A 22141-nucleotide genomic window follows, 5' to 3' on the forward strand; every position below is an offset into this window, starting at 1 on the left:
TGCTGCCTGTCCCGCTGAGTCCCACTGAAATGGCCACAGTTTAAGAATAAGGGGTAGGCCATTTAGAACTGAGATGAGGAAAAACTTTTTCAGTCAGAGAATTGTGAATCTGTGGAATTCTCTGCCTCAGAAGGCAGTGGAGGCCAATTCTCTGAATGCATTCAAGCGAGAGCTAGATAGAGCTCTTAATGATAGCGGAGTCAGGGGGTATGGGGAGAAGGCAGGAACGGGGTACTGATTGAGAATGATCAGCCATGATCACATTGATTGGCGGTGCTGGCTCGAAGGACCAAATGGCCTCCTCCTGCACCTATTGTCTATTGTCTATTGATACTCCAGCATTTTGGAATCTATCTTTGGTTTAAACCAGCATCTGCAATTCCTTCCTATACATACATATACCTTCATACATATATTCACACACATGCATGTACAAACACACACACACACACACACACACACACACACACACACACACACACACACACACACACACACACACACACACACACGCACGCACACACACACACACACACACACACACACACACACGCACACACACATTAAAAAATAAACAAACAATAATAATGCAAGAAGACAAAACCATTGCTTCCCCAAGTCTATGTAGTTCAGAGCTTATTGGAGATTGTCGAGTTTAATAGCCGGATGGCTGTTGGGAAGAAGCTTCTCCTGAACCTGGACGTTACAGTTTTCAGGCTTCTATACTGAGTGCTGGAGTAACTCAACGGGTCAGGCAGCATCGCAGGAGAAAAAGGATAGGTGACATTTTGAGTCGGGACACTCCCGATCCAAAACATCACCCATCCTTTCTCTCCAAAGATGCTGCCTGACCCGCTGAGTTACTCCGGCACTCTGTGTCCATCTTCTGTACGAAGCTGATTTTGTTGTGCCTTACCAATCTCAAAATTATTTCATTTAATAAACAGCATACTAAGTGGTTCAATACTGTATGATATGTGGCAAGGGCACGTGAAAGTAATTGGCATTAATTTATTCTGGTGAGCCGCACTTTAAGGGAGAAGTGATTGTCTCAAACATAACACATTCTTTCCTCCGTGTTAGCTGATAATAAATTAGACATTCTGCATTTCCTGACGTGGATCAACACTGTTCCGAATGCCAAGTTAGACGGCGTGCCAACTCCAAAGTTTTTAAAGACAGGACTCTTTCCCCCGCCTCAGCCCAAGTTGTGCTTTGCATCAAAATCATCCCCTTCCTTGTCTAGAAATTCAACATGTGATCCAGACCACAGAAAGTAGTGAACAGTTCCACTTCAATCGGTCTAAACAGCATCACTTTCCCTTTGCGTGCAAGAGCTAAATAACATAGAAACATAGAAAATAGGTGCAGGAGTAGGCCATTCGGCCCTTCGAGCCTGCACCGCCATTCAATATGATCATGGCTGATCATCCAACTCAGTATCCCGTACCTGCCTTCTCTCCATACCCCCTGATCCCTTTAGCCACAAGGGCCACATCTAACTCCCTCTTAAATACAGCCAATGAACTGGCCTCAACTGGCAGAGAATTCCACAGACTCACCACTCTCTGTGTGAAAAAAAACGTTCTCATCTCGGTCCTAAAAGACTTCCCCCTTATCCTTAAACTATGACCCCTTGTTCTGGACTTCCCCAACATCGGGAACAATCTTCCTGCATCTAGCCTGTCCAACCCCTTAAGAATTTTGTACGTTTCTATAAGATCCCCCCTCAATCTTCTAAATTCCAGCGAGTACAAGCCGAGTCTATCCAGTCTTTCTTCATATGAAAGTCCTGCCATCCCAGGCAATTGTGCGGCACGGTGGGGCAGGGGGTAGTGCTGCTGCCTCACAGCGCTTACAGCGTCAGAGGCCCGGGTTCGATCCCGGCTAAGGGTGCTTGCCTGTAACTTGGCCGGGTCAGGCAACATCACTGGGGAAAATGGATAGGCGACCGTCAGCCAGAAGGGCCCCGACGTGAAACGTCACCTATCCATTTTCTTCAGAGATGCGGCCTGACCCGTTGAGTTACTCCAGCGTTTTGTATCCACCTCCTACAAACCTGCACGTCTGTAGAATGCAGGAGGAAACCAGAACAGCCAGGCGAAACCCGCACGGTCACAGGGAGAACGTACAATCTCCGTACAGACAGCACCCGTAGTCAGGATCCAACCCGGGTCACGGGCGCTGTAAGGCGGCAACTCTACCGCTGCGCCACCGTGCCGCCTTTACGCCACTGTGAATCTGAAATGTACTAAAAGGATACTGGGGGTGGAAACTCTGCACATTTGGAAAAGGTTCATAAGTTCATAAGGGATAGGAGCTGAATTAGGCCATGGGGAGGGGGGGGGGGGGGGTTTATGAGCAGAAGGCAGGAGAATGGGGTTAGGAGGGAGAGATAGATCAGCCTTGATCAAATGGCGGCGTAGACATGATGGACCGAATGGCCTAATTCTGCTCCTATCACGTATGGACTTATGAAAATATTTTCAATATCAATCCAAATTCTATTTTTTGTTCACACGTTTATAACTGTACAGAATTCCAGTTTGAAGATCATCTATATTTGCAACAGTTTGAATGAAGATTCCTCTTTTGTCATCAGCTTCGAAGTATCAAATTCTCAACCGTGCATCTGTTATTTGATTCTAATCCCTGTGAGAGTTTTAAAGGTCTCATTTGCACATTGCAGTGTTGTAAACAGGCAGATTATGATTATGTGGCGTCTTCTCACAGTAGCTATACTGCAAAAAAAATGGCTATGTTGTGCGTGGTAATTATGATGACTTAGGCTCTCCGAAAAAATGCAATTGGATTCCAAAGAACTTCTAAGCATTGACACGATTCCCCATTTGCGCCTTTGAATTTAGACAAAATGGCAAGAATCATTCAAGGTAATCTCCGTTTCCTGCAGGATTCACATTTTTATTGTTGTTTACTCTGGTAAAAGCTAATAGCTAATCGAGATACACTGGAATTTAGAAGGATGAGAGGAGATCTTATCGAAACGTATAAGATTATTAAGGGGTTGGACACGTTAGAGGCAGGAAACATGTTCCCAATGTTGGGGGAGTCCAGAACAAGGGGCCACAGTTTAAGAGTAAGGGGTAGGCCATTTAGAACTGAGATGAGGAAAAACTTTGTCAGTCAGAGATTTGTGAATCTGTGGAATTCTCTGCCTCAGAAGGCAGTGGAGGCCAATTCTCTGAATGCATTCAAGAGAGAGCTAGATAGAGCTCTTAAGGATAGCGGAGTCAGGGGGTTTGGGGAGAAGGCAGGAACGGGGTACTGATTGAGAATGATCAGTCATGATCACATTGAATGGTGGTGCTGGCTCGAAGGGCCGAATGGCCTCCTCCTAAACCTATTGTATAACAGTATAACAGTATAACAGAGCTTTATTTGTCATTCGGTACCGAAGTACCGAACGAAACTACATAGCAGTCATAGAAAAAAAGAACACAAGACACATGACCCCAACACAAACGTCCATCACAGTGACTCCAAACACCCCCTCACTGTGATGGAGGCAACAAAACTTCCACTCTCTTCCCCACGCCCACGGACAGACAGCTCGTCCCCGACCGACCCGCACAGTCTGAAAAGCGACTGAAAAGTAGATGGGACATCTTGGGCAGGTTGGCCTGATTCTATGGTGTACGACTGGGGCTTTGAATCGAGGTTGAATCACAGTTACTGACGCCGAGCCTTCGATGTCTCTGCTTTCCTTTGGTCACAGATCTACATCGGGCACATTGTCCCCGTGGGAGCGGCGGACGCAGACGGCCGACTGCGGACCGGAGACGAGCTGATCTGTGTGGACGGCACGGCGGTGGTCGGGAAGTCCCACCAACTGGTGGTGCAGTTAATGCAACAAGCTGCCAAGCAGGGTCACGTTAACCTCACCGTCAGACGCAAAGTGGTGTACGCAGGTCAGTGGCTGCCGGCAACTAAACGCGTTGCTCTGTCCCTTCACTGAACCCATTGCTCCTAGAATGCAGAGATGATCAGAGGGCCAGTTGCCAGTAGGTTACTTCACACTGAGGTATTAAATTAGATCAGTTTAGTTTACAGATACCGCGCGGAAACAGGCCTTTCGCCCCACCGAGTCCGCGCCGACCGGCGATCACCCCGCACACTATGTCCTACACCGTCCTACACCTAATGGGTGGCGCAGTGGTAGAGTTGCTGCCTTACAGCGAATGCAGCGCCGGAGACTCAGGTTCGATCCCGACTACGGGCGCCGTCTGTACGGAGTTTGTACGTTCTCCCCGTGACCTGCGTGGGTTTTCTCCGAGATCTTCGGTTTCCTGCCACACTCCAAAGACGTGCAGGTATGTAGGTTAATTGGCTGGGCAAATGTAAAAAAACATTTTTTAAATTGTCCCTAGTGTGTGTAGGATAGTGTCAGTGTGCAGGGATCGCTGGGCGGCGCAGACCCGGTGGGCCGAAGGGCCTGTTTCCACGCTGTATCTCTAAATCTATTTTTTAAAATCTACACACACTAGGGACAGTTTACAATTGTTACCAAAGACCGATTAACCTACAAACCTGACTGTCTTTGGAGTGTGGGAGGAAACCGGAGCACCCGGAGAAAACACACGCAGGTCATGGAGAGAACGTACAAACACCCGTGGTCAGGATCGAACCCGGGTCTCCAGCGCTGTGAGGCAGCAGCTCTACCGCTGCACCACCGTGCCACCCTGTCAATCTACCAACATAATCCACTCTCCCTCATTTATGCATGCCCCCTATCCACTTTCATTGTGTCTCTACATCATTATTCACAGATTTTGCAAAATGATACAATCTGCTCATTAATTATCATTAATAACCCTGATAGTCTTTTCTCCCCCAATTGCTGTATTACTACAATCTCTGGTAAGCATTTCCAGCTAAGCTCAATGCTGACTAAATGATACAAGTACTTTTTTAGTTTAGTTTAGAGACACAGCGCAGAAACAGGCCCTTTGGCCCACCGGGTCCATGCCGACCAGCGATCCCCGCACACGAACACTATCCTACACACACTGGGGACGATTTTTACCAAATCGTAGGTGTTAACCTACAAACCTGTACGCCTTTGGAGTTTGGGAGGAAACCGGAGAACCCGGAGAAAGCCCACGTAGTCACGGGGAGAAAGTGCAAACTCCATACAGACAGCACCCGTGGTCAGGATCAAACCTGGGTCTCTGGCGCTGCAAGGCAGCAACTCTACCGCTGAGCCACCATGCATCTAAACTGGCAGCCGGGATGTGATTCGGTCGGAAGAAGGATCCCGACCCAAAAACTCACCTTTCCATGCTCTCCAGAGATGCCACCTGAGTTACCCCAACACTCTGTACATATCCACGATCTCCAGAGATGCTGCCTGAGTTACCCCAGCATTCTGTACATATCCACGATCTCCAGAGACACTGCCTTGCCCGCTGAGTTACCCCAGCACTCTGTACACATCCATGATTTCCAGAGATGCCCGCTGAGTTACCCCAGTACTCTGTACATATCCACGATCTCCAGAGATGCTGCCTGAGTTACTCCAGCACTCTGTACATGTCCATGATCTCCAGAGACACTGCCCTGCCCGCTGAGTTATGCCAGCACTCTGTTACATATCCACGATCTCCAGAGATGCTGCCCTGCCCCCTGAGTTACTCCAGTACTCTGTACATATCCATGATCTCCAGAGATGCTGCCCTGCCCGCTGAGTTACTCCAGAGATGCTGCCTTGCCCGCTGAATTACTCCAGCACTCTGTACATATCCATGATCTCCAGAGACACTGCCTTGCCCGCTGAGTTACCCCAGTACTCTGTACATATCCACGATCTCCAGAGATGCTGCCTTGCCCGCTGAGTTACTCCAGAGATGCTGTCTTGCCCGCTGAGTTACTCCAGCACTCTGTACATGTCCATGATCTCCAGAGACACTGCCTTACCCGCTGAGTTATCCCAGCACTCTGTACATATCCATGATCTCCAGAGATGCTGCCTTGCCCGCTGAGTTACTCCAGCACTCTGTTACATGTCCATGATCTCCAGAGATGCTGCCTTGCCCGCTGAGTTACTCCAGCACTCTGCACATATCCATGATCTCCAGAGACACTGCCTTGCCCGCTGAGTTACCCCAGCGTTCTGTGTGTGTATCCCAGATGTGATTTCCGGTTCTGTGTGGCAAACCCTTTACCTTTTGCTCTCACTGCAGCGGCAGGTCCGAAGGCCGAGACGGAAGTGTCTGCCTCTCCGGCCTCTTCGCACCACAGCAGCAACCAGGCGGTGGTGTCACTGGCCGAGCAGAAGCGCACGCCGCAGGGCAGCCAGAACTCCCTCAACACCGTGAGCTCGGGGAGCGGCAGTGCTGGCGGTGGAGGGACCGGCGGCGGAGGCGGCGGTGGCGGCGGCAGCGGTGGCACCGGGCCGAGCCTGCAGCCCTATGACGTGGAGATACGACGCGGAGAGAGCGAAGGCTTCGGCTTCGTCATCGTGTCGTCCGTAAGTCGACCAGAGGCCGGCACCACCTTCGGTAAGATCCGTCTTAAAGCGCAACCTTCGGATAAAACACCCGCACCACAACGATCGAGTTTATAAAGATATCAAGAGTGGCTGTCAGTACCATTATTGAGGGATTGGACAGGCTAGATGCAGGAACAATGCTCCCCGATGTTGGGGGAGTCCAGAACAAGGGGTCACAGTTTGAGAATAATGGGTCGGCCATTTAGGACTGAGATGAGGCAAAACTTTTTCACCCAGAGAGTTGTGAATGTGTGGAATTCTCTGCCACAGAAGGCAGTGGAGGCCAATTCACTGGATGATTTCATGAGAGAGTTGGATTTAGCTCTCAGGGCTAACGGAATCAAGGGATATGGGGAGAAGGCAGGAACAGGTACTGATTCAGGATGATCAGCCATGATCATATTGAATGGCGGTGCTGGCTCGAAGGGCCGAATGGCCTACTCCTGCACCTATTTTCTATGTTTTTATGTTTCTATCTGAGCCCATTGAAAACCCAATGATTTTCTTATGGATTCGATGCAGCAATAACAACAACAAATATACAACAAATTATCAGTTATTTTCAATCAACCAGATCAGAATAGTGCAAATTAAAAGTACATATAGAAACCACAGTCCACAGTGAAGATAGACACAATATGCTGGAGTAACTCAGCGGGACAGGCAGCATCTCTGGAGAGAAGGAATGGGTGATGTTTCGGGTCGAGAACCTTCTTCAGACTCATAGTCCAGAGTGGTTTGGTAGGATTGAGGTTGGGGGTTGTGCAAGACAGTTCAAGAACCTGATGGTTGATGGGAAGAAGCTGTTGTTGAACATTAGACAATAGACAATAGGTGCAGGAATAGGCCATTCGGCCCTTCGAGCAAGCACCGCCATTCAATATGATCATGGCTGAACATCTTTCCCGAGGTGTCGTGGTCCTAACTCAACGAAACACCAGTGAAGGGAGATGCCCACTTGTTCACCCCAACGATAGACTGGCCTCTACACGCCTAGATTTTGTTGTCCCATAGTCTAACTGTGTAAAGGCATTTTAGATTCTCGTGTGGTATTGAGATTGAGTTTCTTGGTTCAACATTTTATTTGTGTGTTTGTTGACATGCAGGCAGCTTAATACTGAATATGGAGTTAGCTATTGTCCTGTGGGCATATGTGTGTAAAGGTAGTTTGGATACGGCATTGGCATTTCTTGATTAGTGCGGGTGTCAGGGGTGATGGGGAGAAGGCAGGAGAATGGGGTTAGGAGGGAGAGATAGATCAGCCATGGTTGAATGGCGGAGTAGAAATGATGGGCCGAATGGCCTAATTCTGCTCCTGTCACTTATGAACCTATGAACTCATTAGGCTTGGTTTCCTTGTTTGAACGCTTATCCTGGTGTTATAGCACAAGTGCCCGTGTTTTAACAGTAACTTATCTTGTGTGATCACTTGTATCTTCATTCAGAAGAGTGTGCTGCCTAGCAAGGTAATAATTTAATGGCAGCACATAATATTATTTTTGGCAGTAAAATTCTCTGTGATATATTATATGAGTCAAAATATTAAATGTTGTTTTAACTCTTCTGAAGAATAACAGGGATAATAGTCTCTGAAGAGTAACTGGGGATATCTAAATTCTCTGTGGGTTTATCGTGGTGCATCGTACCCTAAGTCCTGCATGAAACATCTGCTTTACGCTTTGCCTCTGCTGCTTTGGCGGCTCATCTTAATCGGGCAATTCCTTGGGTGACAATGAGTGTGCTTTGTTTGCTGATGATTAAATGTGGCCGATTCATAGCTGGCTTTTGTGTGCTTTCAAGTTCGAGGTCACCTATCCAGCCACAAGGTTTACTCTCTGCCCACCGCCCTGCATCCCACAGCGTTAAATCCGCTCCGGCTTATTTTCCCCCCTCTCTGAGAATCAAAACTGTAGCACAGGAACTAACTCCTTACCTCTGAGTGGGTTTTGCTGGTTTTTTTTTAGATTTGCTTGCCTTTCTGCAACGAGAAAGCACAGAACATTGGCAAAGTACTAAATTGGCACGCAAAGTGCAAACGCACAAGGAACTACAGATGCTGGCTTACAGAAAAAGGCACAAAGTGCTGGAGTAACTCGGCGGGTCAGGCAGTATCTCTGGAGAACATGGGTAGGCAACATCTCAGACTGAAGAGTCTGAAGAAAGGTCCTGACCTGAAACGTCAGTGTGGAGAAGGTGCCCTATCCTAAGCCATGTCATCCTGTCTATGTTCTCCAGAGATACTGCCTGGCCTGTTGAGTTACTCCAGCGCCTTTTTTTGTAAAACAGCAGCTGCAGTTTCTTCAGTCTTGGTCTACGACATTTTTCTGGTATAGGTTCCATTTATGTTAAGATGGGAGGATATCGTTTGATCAGAGAGAAATAGAAAATGCCGCAAACACTCAGAAGGTCAGGTGGTCTGTGGGAAAGAGGAGCAGATTTAATGCTTCAAGTCACGTTATCAGAATGGCCGGCGCAGTGGTAGAGTTGCTGCCTTACAGCGGCAGAGACCCCGGTTCGATCCTGACTACGGGTGCTGTAAGAAAATAACTGCAGATGCTGGTACAAATCGAAGGTATTTATTCACAAAATGCTGGAGTAACTCAGCAGGTCAGGCAGCATCTCAGGAGAGAAGGAATGGGTGACGTTTCGGGTCAAGACCCTTCTTCAGACTGATGTCGGGGGCGGGACAAAGGAAGGATATAGGTGGAGACAGGAAGATAGAGGGAGAACTGGGAAGAGGGAGGAGAAGAGAGGGACAGAGGAACTATCTAAAGTTGGAGAAGTCGATGTTCATACCGCTGGGCTGCAAGCTGCCCAGGCAAAATATGAGGTGCTGTTCCTCCAATTTCCAGTGGGCCTCATTATGGCACTGGAGGAGGCCCATGACAGAAAGGTCAGACTGGGAGTGGGAGGGGGAGTTGAAGTGCTCGGCCATCGGATGCTGTCTGTACAGAGTTTTTACGTTCTCCCCCGTGACCTGCGTGGATTTTAGTTTAGTTTGGTTGGAAACAGGCCCTTTGGCCCACTGAGTCTCCGCCAACCAGCAATCCCGGCATATTAACACTATCCTACACACACCACGGACAGTTTGCCTGTCTGTACGATGTTGGCAGAGTTGGTACAGCGAGTTAACCTCCTGAAACTATGATCTCAGTGTTGATTCACATTCAGGTGTTTGTTCGACTGTTAATATCCCAGGAGAATAAAATCATCTGAAGGTTTTTAAACCTTTGACCTTCCGAGGTTTTGCACAACGTTATCTCCCCAGACGCTCGTGTTTTGACGTTAACGCCTGGCTTCCCCCCGCGTTCATTAATCTGAACAAATACAGGGCTGTCTGAGAAAACAGTGTTCGTTTCACAATGCATCATTCAAGGGGCCTTCGATGAAAGCCAAGGGCGCAGCGGTAGAGTTGCTGCCTCAGAGACCCGGGTTCGATCCTGACCACGGGTGGTGTCTGCACGGAGTTTGTACGTTCTCCCCGTGACCGGCGTGGGTTTTTTTTTGGGGGGGGATCTCCGGTTTCCCCCTACACTGCAAAGACGTACAGGTTTTGTAAGTTAATTGGCTTGGTATAAATGTAAATTGTCCCTAGTGTGTGCGGGGATCGCTGGTCGGTGCGGACTTGACCTACTTCCACGCTGTATCTCTAAACCAGAAGTAGTCGTCCTGCATTGTTGCACGAGCAAATAAGTTAATGATTATTTAACTAAATTAAGGATCGTAGGATGTATCACTCATCTTGGTACAATTTTACTACCCACTGTCTTCGAGGTTTAAAACATCCCATGGTCACTTGCATCCACATCTCATATTCTAAATTGATTTTGAAATCTGGGATGATAGGTTTCTGAAGAGGGAGATTTTCTCGGAGTGGGGATGGCTCGTGCAGTCGGGGCTGTCATTTTCTGCTGGAATTTGGGGGGCAAAAGGGACTAGAAAACTTGCGTAAAGTACAGAAGTGCTGGTCTAATTGGCTAACTCTGCTGTGAAGTCAGAGAACTGGTGGGCAGTTTAGAAGTTGGAGTATGAAATTCAACAAACAACTTTCGCACAGAACACAGTGAACTCGATAAGGAAAAACAGGCTTCCTTATCTGATTAAAATGTTGGCTTTGTGCCCATATCCCTTTGCATGTCGAAGGAAGTATCCCCTTTGCCAGCTCAAGGATGGGTTCCAACCAGAATTATAATTGGACATGTACGCCTCCATTTTGAGGCACCTGTGCTGGGAATGGACAGGCTGCCTTTCAGGTTGGGGACCTTTCCTCCAGAGAAGATCCCGACATGACCATTCCCTCCACAGATGCTGCCTGACCCGCTGCGTTACCCGCTGCGCTGAGGGCGTGCAGCTTAGGTTTACTAGGTTAATTCCCGGAATGGCGGGACTGTCATATGTTGAAAGACTGGAACGACTAGGTTTGTATACACTGGAATTTAGAAGGATGAGAGGGGATCTTATCGAAACGTATAAGATTATTAAGGGGTTGGACACGTTAGAGGCAGGAAACATGTTCCCAATGTTGGGGGAGTCCAGAACCAGGGGCCACAGTTTAAGAATAAGGGGTAGGCCATTTAGAACAGAGATGAGGAAAAACTTTTTTAGTCAGAGAGTTGTGAATCTGTGGAATTCTCTGCCTCAGAAGGCAGTGGAGGCCAATTCTCTGAATGCATCCAAGAGAGAGCTAGATAGAGCTCTTAAGGATAGCGGAGTCAGGGGATATGGGGAGAAAGCAGGAACGGGGTACTGATTGAGAATGATCAGCCATGATCACATTGAATGGCGGTGCTGGCTCGAAGGGCCGAATGGCCTCCTCCTGCACCTATTGTCTATTGTCTATTGTCTTACTCCAGCACTTTCCAGGGACTTGCTTGCCAGATTCTCTCACCATATATTCATTGGTGTCATTAATCCAATTGAGTTATATTATTAATAAAGGCAAAAGATTTTGTACTTTAGCAATAGAACTTGCAAAATACCCCTCGCCAACACTCGATGGGCAGGGTTAAGAACGGCGTTTTAAAATTTGACAATGGAGCTGCTTATTACCCAGTGACTGGCATGTTGTGTGTGCGCATGCTCCATTCTCAGCAGCGTTGCGTAGAGCTGATTGCCAATGTTTTTGATCATCGACCATGGGATGTGATGCATTCCATCGTTAATTTTGCTTTGTGGCACAGTGAATTAACCCGTGAAACCTTCTGTCTCCCTGTCCTCCTCTCCAAAATGGTTCACCTTTGCCATCTTCCCAATTAAAACTTGTACAAAAAAAAGCAGGCAATGCATGTGTAGCCATGCCTCACAAAATAGGTCGGATCATCGAAGGAAGCCCCGCGGACCGCTGTGGGCAGCTGAAGGTGGGAGACCGTATACTGGCCGTCAACGAATGCTCCATCACCAACAAGTCCCACTCCGACATTGTCAACTTGATCAAGGAGGCCGGCAACACCGTCACTCTGTGCATCATTCCCGGGGACGGTGAGTCAACGGCTGTTTTCATTTCTATGGATGAATGAATACTTTATTCACAAAATGCTGGAGTAACTCAGCAGGTCAGGCAGCATCTCAGGAGAGAAGGAATGGGCGACGTTTCGGGTCGAGACCCTTCTTCAGACTGATGTCAGGGGGGCGGGACAAAGGAAGGATATAGGTGGAGACAGGAAGATAGAGGGAGATCTGGGAAGGGGGAGAAGGGAAGTGAGGGACAGAGGAACTACCTAAAGTTGGAGAAGTCGATGTTCGTACCGCTGGGCTGCAAGCTGCCCAGGCGAAATATGAGGTGCTGTTCCTCCAATTTCCGGTGGGCCTCACTATGGCACTGGAGGAGGCCCATGACAGAAAGATCAGACTGGGAGTGGGAGTGGGAGGGGGAGTTGAAGTGCTCGGCCACTGGGAGATCAGATTGGTTAACGCGGACCGAGCGCAGGTGTTGAGCGAAGCGATCGCCGAGCCTGCGTTTGGTTTTGCCGATGTAAAGAAGTTGACATCTGGAGCAGCGAATGCAATAGATGAGGTTGGAGGAGGTGCAGGTGAACCTCTGTCTCACCTGGAAAGACTGTTTGGGTCCTTGGATGGAGTTGAGGGGGGAGGTAAAGGGACAGGTGTTGCATCTCATGGCTTGGATGGAGTTGAGAAATGAATACTTTATTGTCACTTATCATATCATATCATATATCTACAGCCGGAAACAGGCCTTTTCGGCCCTCCAAGTCCGTGCCGCCCAGTGATCCCCGTACATTAACACTATCCTACACCCACTAGGGACAATTTTTACATTTACCCAGCCAATTAACCTACATACCTGTACGTCTTTGGAGTGTGGGAGGAAACCGAAGATCTCGGAGAAAACCCACGCAGGTCACGGGGAGAACGTACAAACTCCTTACAGTGCAGCACCCGTAGTCAGGATCGAACCTGTGTCTCCGGCGCTGCATTCGCTGTAAAGCAGCAACTCTACCGCTGCGCTACCGTGACACGTCATAGAGATATTCTTTGTTGAGCATACCCAAGGTGTGCAAAATGTTTAGAAGAATGAGGGGGGGGGGGTAACCTCATTGAAACTTAGCGAATAATGAAAGGCTTGGGTAGAGTGGATGTGGAGAGGATGTTTCCACTTGTGGGAGAGAGTCTAGGACCAGAGGTCACAGCGTCAGAATTAAAGGACGTTCCTTTAGGAAGGAGATGAGGAGGAATTTCTTTAGTCAGAGGGTGTTGAATCTGTGGAATTCTTTGCCACAGAAGGCTGTGGAGGCCAAGTCAGTGAATATTTTTAAGGCAGAGATAGATAGATTCTTGATTAATACGGGTGTCAGAGGTTATGAGGAGAAGACAGGAGAATGGGATTAGGAGGGAGAGATAGATCAGCCATGATTGAATGGCAGAGTAAACGATGAGCCGAATGGCCTAATTCTGCTCCTGTCACTTTATGAACTTAGAAATGTGTAGACACAAGTAACTGCAGTTGCTGGTTTACAAAAGAAAAGACACAAAGTGCTGGAGTAAACTCGTGCACTAAATGTTGCTCCCTTTATCATGTATTTGTAAATTGTCCCTCGTGTGTGTAGGGTAGTGTGCGGGGTGCGGGGTGATCGTTTGGTCGGTGCGGACTCGGTGGGCCGAAGGGCCTGTTTCGGCGCAGTATCTCGAGGAAGGTGCTGCCGTTTCTGTTGATGATTTGTTTTTTTGCTAAGCACCAGCAAAGAATTTTTGAGAGATTAGGGATCTTGCCGTTTTCAGTCCCCAACGTTATGTGGTCACACCTTGTAAAATTTATAGGATGCCCAAGGCTACCTGCTTTAAAGTCAATTTAATTTTAGCTTCATTGGAATCCAGTATCTTCACTGATGTTTTTGAAGGGTGCGAAGCCTAGATTTTCTGATTCACCGCGTCTATTAGTTCGGGACCCGAGCTTACGGTGACCGCACAAGTCAAATATCGGCCCTGGTGGGTAACACTGAGATTTCACCCTTTGCACCCTGGGTAGAATGGATGAGGAGAGGATGTTTCCACTGGTGGGAGAGTCCAGGAACAAAGGCCACAGCCTCAGAATTAAAGGACGTCCCTTCAGAAAGGAGATGAGAAGGAAATTATTTCGCCAGAGGGTGGTGAATCTGTGGAATTCATTGCCACAGACCAAGTCAATGGATATTCTTAAGGTGGAGATTGATAGATTCTTGATTAGTACGGGTGTCAGGGGTTATGGGGAGAAGGCAGGAGAATGGGGTTGAGAGGGAAAGATAGATCAGCCATGATTAAATCAAGGCAAAGTTGTTGGGCTGAATGGCCTAATTCTGCTCCGAGAACTCATGAACATATGAGCTTATAAATGTGTGTAAGGTAGACACAAGTAACTGCAGTTGCTGGTTTACAAAAGAAAAGACACAAAGTGCTGGAGTAAACTCGTGCACTAAACGTTGCTCCCTTTATCATGTATTTGTAAATTGTCCCTCATGTGTGTAGGGTAGTGTTAGTGTGTGGGGTGATCGTTTGGTCGGTGCGGACTCGGTGGGCCGATGGGGCCTGTTTCGGCACTGGAGAATAGGGTTGAGAGGGAAAGATTAGTAAAAATTCCAAAAATCAATGACCAGTGTCGGATAAACACAGGTATGTGCAGCAACTCTACCACTGTGCCAATAAAATAATTTTCCATAAAATGATTTTTCATGTGGAAGATGTACGATCTGCTGAAATAATATCTTGCGCTGACTATGTTTAAATGTTATGTTCCCTGCCGCTAGAATCCTCCAATCCATCCTTGCTAACAAATGCGGAAAAGATTGCAACGATCACAACCACTCACGCTCCACAGCAGCAACAACAGGAAGGACGGTAAGGAACGGTCTCGCGTCAACAATTGTGAAGGAAGCACTTCTACCTTTGTAGAAAATCAATTCCCTGGGGCATTTCAGAGAAGCAAATTTGGAACTGGGAGGACTGAATTTGGAACTGGGAGGACTGAAAACTCGGCTGGGACCTAGTCGATGATGTGGTCTCAGACAGAAATGGGTGGTTTCAGCAATGGACTTTAGACTTCGGAGATACAGCACGGAAATAGGCCCTTCGGCCCTTCGTGTCCGCGCCGACCAGCTTTCACCCCCTTACACTAACACCATCCTACACACTAGGGGGCAATTTTACAATTTTAACGAAGCCAATTCACCTACAAACCCGCACGTCTTTGAGTGTGGGAGGAAACCGGAGCGCCCGGAGAAAACCCACGCGGGTCACGGGGAGAACGTGCCAACTCATCATAGACAGCACCCGTAGTCAGGGTCGAGCACGGGTCTCTGGCGCTGTGAGGCAGCACGACTGTGCTGTCTGAAGAAGGGTTCCAATCCAAAACGTCGTCTACCCCTGCTCTCCAGAGATGCCGCCTGACCCGCTGAGTTACTCCAGCACTTTGTCCCTTTCTATGGTATAAACCAGCGCCTCCAGTTCCTTCCTACGCACAAAATGGGGTGAAGCTGTTCAACGTGCTAATTGAGAATCACTTGATTTTCCATTATTTTGTACAGCGATTGTTCTTCCTTTGATTTCAATGGTAACAGAGATGGCCTGTGTAATTGAATGACTTACAGTAAGAATAAAACCCTCACATGTCCTCGTTTTTGATTTTGTTTGAAGGAATAATGCCAAACCAAAGCCAGATGTATCATACGAATATAAATCAGCTCAGGTAAGTGGTTTAATTGAAATAAACGCAGAACCATTAGATCAGGGCAATTTAGAAAATTGGAGCACCGTGCTGTGTTGTGGCCCCAGTATTGGCTGATAGCAGTAAGAGTGTTTGAATAGGGCATTTTCACTAATTTGGAAAGCTCCAAAGTAGTTTTATTGTTGCCACTGATGTTCTTTCATAAGCAAACAAGCAAATTGGCCAATGTCACAATCCACCCAGCAAGCAGGTAGTATTAAAATTGGACTGTGATAATTTGCTGTCTGGTGAGCTTTCGCCCCTGAAAGGAAATGCCGAACTTCTAGTTTGAGACTTGTATCTCGGCAGCTGTGCAAAATGTTTTAATTTAGAGATACGGCGCGGATTCAGGTCCCTCGGCCCACTGCGTCCGCGCCGACCAGCGATCCCCGCACACTATCACTATCCTACACACGCTGGGGACAATTTACATTTTTACCCAGCCATTTAACCAACAAACCTGCGCGTCTTTGGAGTATGGGAGGAACCCGCAGATCTCGGAGAAAACCCACGCAGGTCACGGGGAGAACGTACAAAGTCCGTACAGACAGCACCCGTAGTTAGGATCGAACCCGGGTCTCTGGCGCTGTAAGGCAGTAGTTATACTGCTGATGCAGGGTAGAGGTAAAATGCACTCAATACAAGATGAACTTTTTTTTACACAGAGCAGTAAAAGGCATTGGCACACGAAACGTCACCCATACCTTCTATCCAGAGACGCTACCCGTCCCACTGATTTACTCCAGGTTTTTGTGTCTGTCTTTGGTTTAAACCGGCATCTTCAGTTCCTTCCTATGTATTGGCATGCCAGTTAGTAATCGGACACATATTGCTGTGCTGTAGATCTCTATGGGTTTATCTGGCGTATTGAGAAAAAGGATAGTCATTAATAAATTGTTATAGAGTGCTCGAGCTATACAGAATGGAAACGGGTTCATTTTCCACCCCTAACTCTCTTTGTCCATGCTGACCAAGTTGGCATTCTGGGGTCATCCCATATGCTTGCATTTGACCCATAACCATTCCTATTCATACATCTTGGTTTAGTTTAGAGATACAGCGTGGAAACAGGCCCTTCAGTCCAGCGAGTCCATGCCAACCGGCAATCACCCGTATACTAGTTCTATCCTATACACTACGGAAAATGTACACATAAACATATAAGATTATTAAGGGGTTGGACACGTTAGAGGCAGGAAACATGTTCCCAATGTTGGGGGAGTCCAGAACCAGGGGCCACAGTTTAAGAATAAGGGGTAGGCCATTTAGAACTGAGATGAGGAAAAACTTTTTCAGTTAGAGAGTTGTAAATCTGTCAGAAGCCAGTGGAGGCCAATTCTCTGAATGCATTCAAGAGAGAGCTAGATAGAGCTCTTAAGGATAGCGGAGTCAGGGGGTATGGGGAGAAGGCAGGAACGGGGTACTGATTAACAATGATCAGCCATGATCACATTGAATGGTGGTGCTGGCTCGAAGGGCCGAATGGCCTCCTCCTGCACCTATTGTCTATTGTCTATTGACCAATGTGCAATTGCATTTGTCAGTGTTTAGGTCATTGCGGCTGAAGTTTAGACTTTAGAGATACAGCACGGAAACGGGCCCTTCGGCCCACCGAGTCCATGCAGACCAGCCATCCCCGTACACTAGCACTATCCGACACACACGCGGGACAATTTACAATGATACCAAGCCAATTAACCTACAAATCGGCATTTGAGACTTGTATTTGTCTTTGGCGTGTGGGAGGAAACCGGAGCACCTGGAGAAATCCCACGCAGGTCACAGGGAGAACGTACAGATGAGCCCATCGAGAAAGATAGACACAAAAAGCTGGAGTAAATCAGCGGGCCAGGCAGCATCTCTGGAGAGATGGAAAGGGTGACGCTTCGGGTCGAGACCCTTCGACCTATGTAACTCCTCCGTTTTCCCCATGGCTAGATGCCACCCCACATGGTTTGAACCTGCTGACCTGATAATTTGAGGCAATCAATGAGATTTGTGAAACTTGCTTAGTATAGGTCCCCAGTGGCAACTAATACATGGACTGAACTAATCTGCAGACACGGTGCCCTAGTCAGCTAATGTTTTGGATGATGGCCAAGAAACCAAGACTGCACTGAACTCGACTAATTTTTTTTAAAATTCGTCCATCTTGATGGATTGAAACAAAGATGCATAGATACATAGACAATAGGTGCAGGAGGAGGCCATTCGGCCCTTCGGCCCTTCGAGCCAGCACTGCCATTCAATGTGATCATGGCTGATCATCCACAATCAGTACCCCGTTCCTGCCTTCTCCCCATACCCCTTGATTCCGCTAGCCCTAAGAGCTCTATCTAACTCTCATTTGAATGCATCCAGTGAATCGGCCTCCACTGCCTTCTGAGGCAGAGAATTCCACAAATTCACAACTCTGTGTGAAAAAGTTTTTCCTCATCTCAGTTCTAAATGGTCTACCCCTTATTGTTAAACTATGGCCCCTGGTTCTGGACTGCCCCAACATTGGGAACATGTTCCCTGCATCTAGCGTGGCCAATCCCTTAATAATCTTATATGTTTCAATAAGATCCCCTCTCATCCTTCTAAATTCCAGTATATACAAGCCTAGTCGCTCTATTCTTTCATCATATGACAGTCCCGCCATCCCGGGAATTAACCTCGTGAACCTACGCTGCATTCCCTCAATAGCAAGAATGTCCTTCCTCAAATTATGTCCAAACCTGCACACAGTACTCCAGGTGTGGTCTCAACAGGGCCCTGTACAACTGCAGAAGGACCTCGTGCTCCTATACTCAACTCCTCGCATTTTGAAGGCCAACGTGCCATTAGCTTTCTTCACTGCCTGCTGTACCTGCATGCTTACTTTCAGTGACTGATGTTCTAGGACACCCAGGTCTCGTTGTACGTCCCCTTTTCCTAACTTGACACCATTCAGATAATAATCTGCCTTTCTGTTCTTGCCTCCAAAGTGGATAACCTCACATTTATCCACATTAGACGGCATCTGCAATGCATTCGCCCACTCACACAACCTGTCCAAGTCATTCTACATCCTCCTAGCATCCTCTTCACAGTTCACACTGCCACCCAGCTTTGTGTCATCTGCAAATTTGCTAATGTTACTCTTAATTCCTTCATCTAAATCATTAATGCACATTGTAAATAGTTGCATTCCCAGCACCGAGCTTAGCGGTCCCCACTAGTCACTGGCTGCTATTCTGAAAGGGACCCGTTAATCCCTACTCTTTGTTTCCTGTCTGCCAACCAATTTTCTATCCATGTCAGTACCCAACCAATACCCCGTTCCTGCCTTCTCCCCATACCCCCTGACTCCGCTATCCTTAAGAGCTCTATCCAGCTCTCTCTTGAATGCATTCAGAGAATTGGCCTCCACTGCCTTCTGAGGCAAGAGAATTCCACAGATTCACAACTCTCTGACTGAAAAAGTTTTTCCTCATCTCAGTTCTAAATGGCCTACCCCTTATTCTTAAACTGTGGCCCCTTGTTCTGGACTCCCCCAACATTGGGAACATGTTTCCTGCCTCTAACGTGTCCAACCCCTTAATAATATTATACGTTGCGATAAGATCTCCTCTCATCCTTCTAAATTCCAGTGTATACAAGCCTAGTCGCTCCAGTCTATCAACATATGAATGTCCCGCCATTCCGGGAATTAACCTAGTAAACCTACACTGCACACCCTCAATAGCAAGGATATCCTTCCTTCCTTATTGTGCAAGTGCTCATTATCTCTGAGCTGACGAGTGAGTGCCTCTCTCTCTCTCTTCTGCTGCAATTGTTGATCTCAGTGACTTGTGTCTTTAAGGAGCCTGAGCTGTACACGGTGGAGCTGGATAAAGGACCAAAGGGCTTTGGGTTCAGTCTCCGCGGTGGCCGGGAATATAACATGGACCTGTACGTGCTCCGCTTGGCAGACGATGGTGCGGCCATCAGGAATGGGAAAATTAAGGTGAGCGCACGCACTGATTTACCACCAATCACCAAAAGAGGGGGTTGTACCATTAAGTTTAACAATGTTTGGCCCATCTAATGCAGAAGAGTCAAGTCAAGAGACTTTCTGGAATTTAGAAGGACGAGAGGGGATCTTATCGAAACGTATAAGATTATTAAGGGGTTGGACACGTTAGAGGCAGGAAACGTGTTCCCAATGTTGGGGGAGTCCAGAACCAGGGGCCACAGTTTAAGAATAAGGGGTAGGCCTTTTAGAACGGAGATGAGGAAAAACTTTTTCAGTCAGAGAGTTGTGAATCTGTGGAATTCTCTGCCTCAGAAGGCAGTGGAGGCCAATTCTCTGAATACATTCAAGAGAGAGCTAGATAGAGCTCTTAAGGATAGCGGAGTCAGGGGGTATGGGGAGAAGGCACGAACGGGGTACTGATTGAGAATGATCAGCCATGATCACATTGAATGGCGGTTCTGGCTCGAAGGGCCGAATGGCCTCCTCCTGCACCTCTTGTCTATTGTTTTATCATCATATCTCCCAGACAGATCAATGAAATCCTTACTTGCAGCAGCACAACACGCGTGTAAACATGGTACACTGTAAACAATATAATAAATGAAAACTTGCTCAGTTTATATATAAACTCACACATACGTGCACGCACACATACGCACACACACATATATATATATACATATACACACACACACACACATGTGCACACACACATGCACACACACACGCACACACACATATATATATATATACACACACGCACACACGCATATATTATATATAGATACACACACAAATACATGCACGCATACATACATACATACATACATACATATCCCGCAGCCCCGCTCTTGCTCCCCCTCCCCCCATTTGTAACAAGGGCAGAGCCCCCCTTGTCCTCACCTTCCACCCCATCAGCCGTCGCATACAGCACATAATCCTCTGACATTTTTGCCATCTCCAACGGGATCCCACTACTGGCCACATCTTTCCATCTCCACCCCTTTCTGCGTTCCGCAGAGACCGTTCCTATGGAAACTTCCTGGTCAACTTGTCCCTTCCCACCCAAACCACCCCCTCCCCAGGTACTTTCCCCTGCAACCGCAGGAGATGCAACACCTGACCCTTCACCTCCCCCCCTCGACTCCATCCAAGGACCCAAACAGTCTTTCCAGGTGAGGCAGAGGTTCACTTGCACCTCCTCCAACCTCATCGACTGTATCCTCTGTTCCAGGTGTTAACCTCTCCACATTGGCGAAACCAAATGCAGCCTCCGCTCAGTCCGTCTCAACCAATCTGATCTCCCGATGGCTCAGCACTTCAACTCCCCCTCCCATTCCCAATCTGACCTTTCTGTCCTGGGCCTCCTCCATTGTCAGACTGAGACCCAGCGCAAATTGGAGAAACAGCATCTCATATTTCGCTTGGGTAGTTTACACCCCAGCGGTATGAACATTGACTTCTCTAACTTCAAATTGCCCTTGCTTTCCCTCGCTCTCCATCCCCTCCCCCTTCCCATTTCTCCCACCAGTCTTACTGTCTCCGACTACATTCTATCTTTGTCCTGCCCACTCCTCTGACATCAGTCTGAAGAAGGGTCTTGACCCGAAACGCCACCCATTCTTTCTCTCCAGAGATGCTGCCTGACCTGCTGAGTTCCTCCAGCATTTTGTGCCCACCTTCGATTTAAAGCAGCATCTGCAGTTCTTTCCTACATACATTAATGCGCACATACATACATCATACACATAAAAACACACAAACAAACAAGACAAAACCAATGCCTTTATCCCTTTAACCAGTGCCTTTACCCTGTATCTGTATACTGTGGACGGCTTCATTGTAATCATGTTGAGTGTTTCCGCTGACTGGATAGCGAGCAATAGACAATAGACAATAGACAATAGGTGCAGGAGTAGGCCATTCAGCCCTTCGAGCCAGCACCGCCATTCAATGCGATCATGGCTGATCACTCTCAATCAGTACCCCATTCCTGCCTTCTCCCCATACCCCCTCACTCCGCTATCCTTAAGAGCTCTATCCAGCTCTCTCTTGAAAGCATCCAACGAACTGGCCTCCACTGCCTTCTGAGGCAGAGAATTCCACACCTTCACCACTCTCTGACTGAAAAAGTTCTTCCTCATCTCCGTTCTAAATGGCCTACCCCTTATTCTTAAACTGTGGCCCCTTGTTCTGGACTCCCCCAACATTGGGAACATGTTTCCTGCCTCTAATGTGTCCAATCCCCTAATTATCTTATATGTTTCAATAAGATCCCCCCTCATCCTTCTAAATTCCAGCGTATACAAGCCCAATCGCTCCAACAGAAATGCTTTTCATTAATAATCACCTCAGCTGAACTAGACAATGAAACTTTATGTCAAAGAACAGATGAAGCTGAGAGGGAGTGAATGGATAACAGGGTAATGGAGACAAAGGGAAATGCAGGTGTGGGAATCGC

The 22141-nt window shown here is 47.6% G+C and overlaps 1 protein-coding gene across 10 annotated transcripts in view; it reads left to right on the top strand.

The window, feature by feature from the left end:
- Nucleotides 1-22141, top strand: part of magi1b (membrane associated guanylate kinase, WW and PDZ domain containing 1b) — a 369840-nt gene that overhangs the window by 319214 nt on the left and 28485 nt on the right. For 7 of the 10 annotated variants that reach the window (XM_078414547.1, XM_078414546.1, XM_078414549.1 and 4 more), the window contains 6 exons: nucleotides 3737-3929; nucleotides 6201-6518; nucleotides 11783-11986; nucleotides 14746-14836; nucleotides 15632-15683; nucleotides 19528-19671. In XM_078414547.1, the coding sequence (XP_078270673.1) occupies nucleotides 3737-3929; nucleotides 6201-6518; nucleotides 11783-11986; nucleotides 14746-14836; nucleotides 15632-15683; nucleotides 19528-19671 (1002 nt within the window). The remainder of the gene's footprint in view (nucleotides 1-3736; nucleotides 3930-6200; nucleotides 6519-11782; nucleotides 11987-14745; nucleotides 14837-15631; nucleotides 15684-19527; nucleotides 19672-22141) is intronic. The other 3 variants (XM_078414550.1, XM_078414545.1, XM_078414542.1) reach the window with 2 other exon arrangements.

This window comes from Rhinoraja longicauda, chromosome 17 (assembly GCF_053455715.1).
Source record: "Rhinoraja longicauda isolate Sanriku21f chromosome 17, sRhiLon1.1, whole genome shotgun sequence".
NCBI classification, from domain to species: domain Eukaryota; kingdom Metazoa; phylum Chordata; class Chondrichthyes; order Rajiformes; family Arhynchobatidae; genus Rhinoraja; species Rhinoraja longicauda.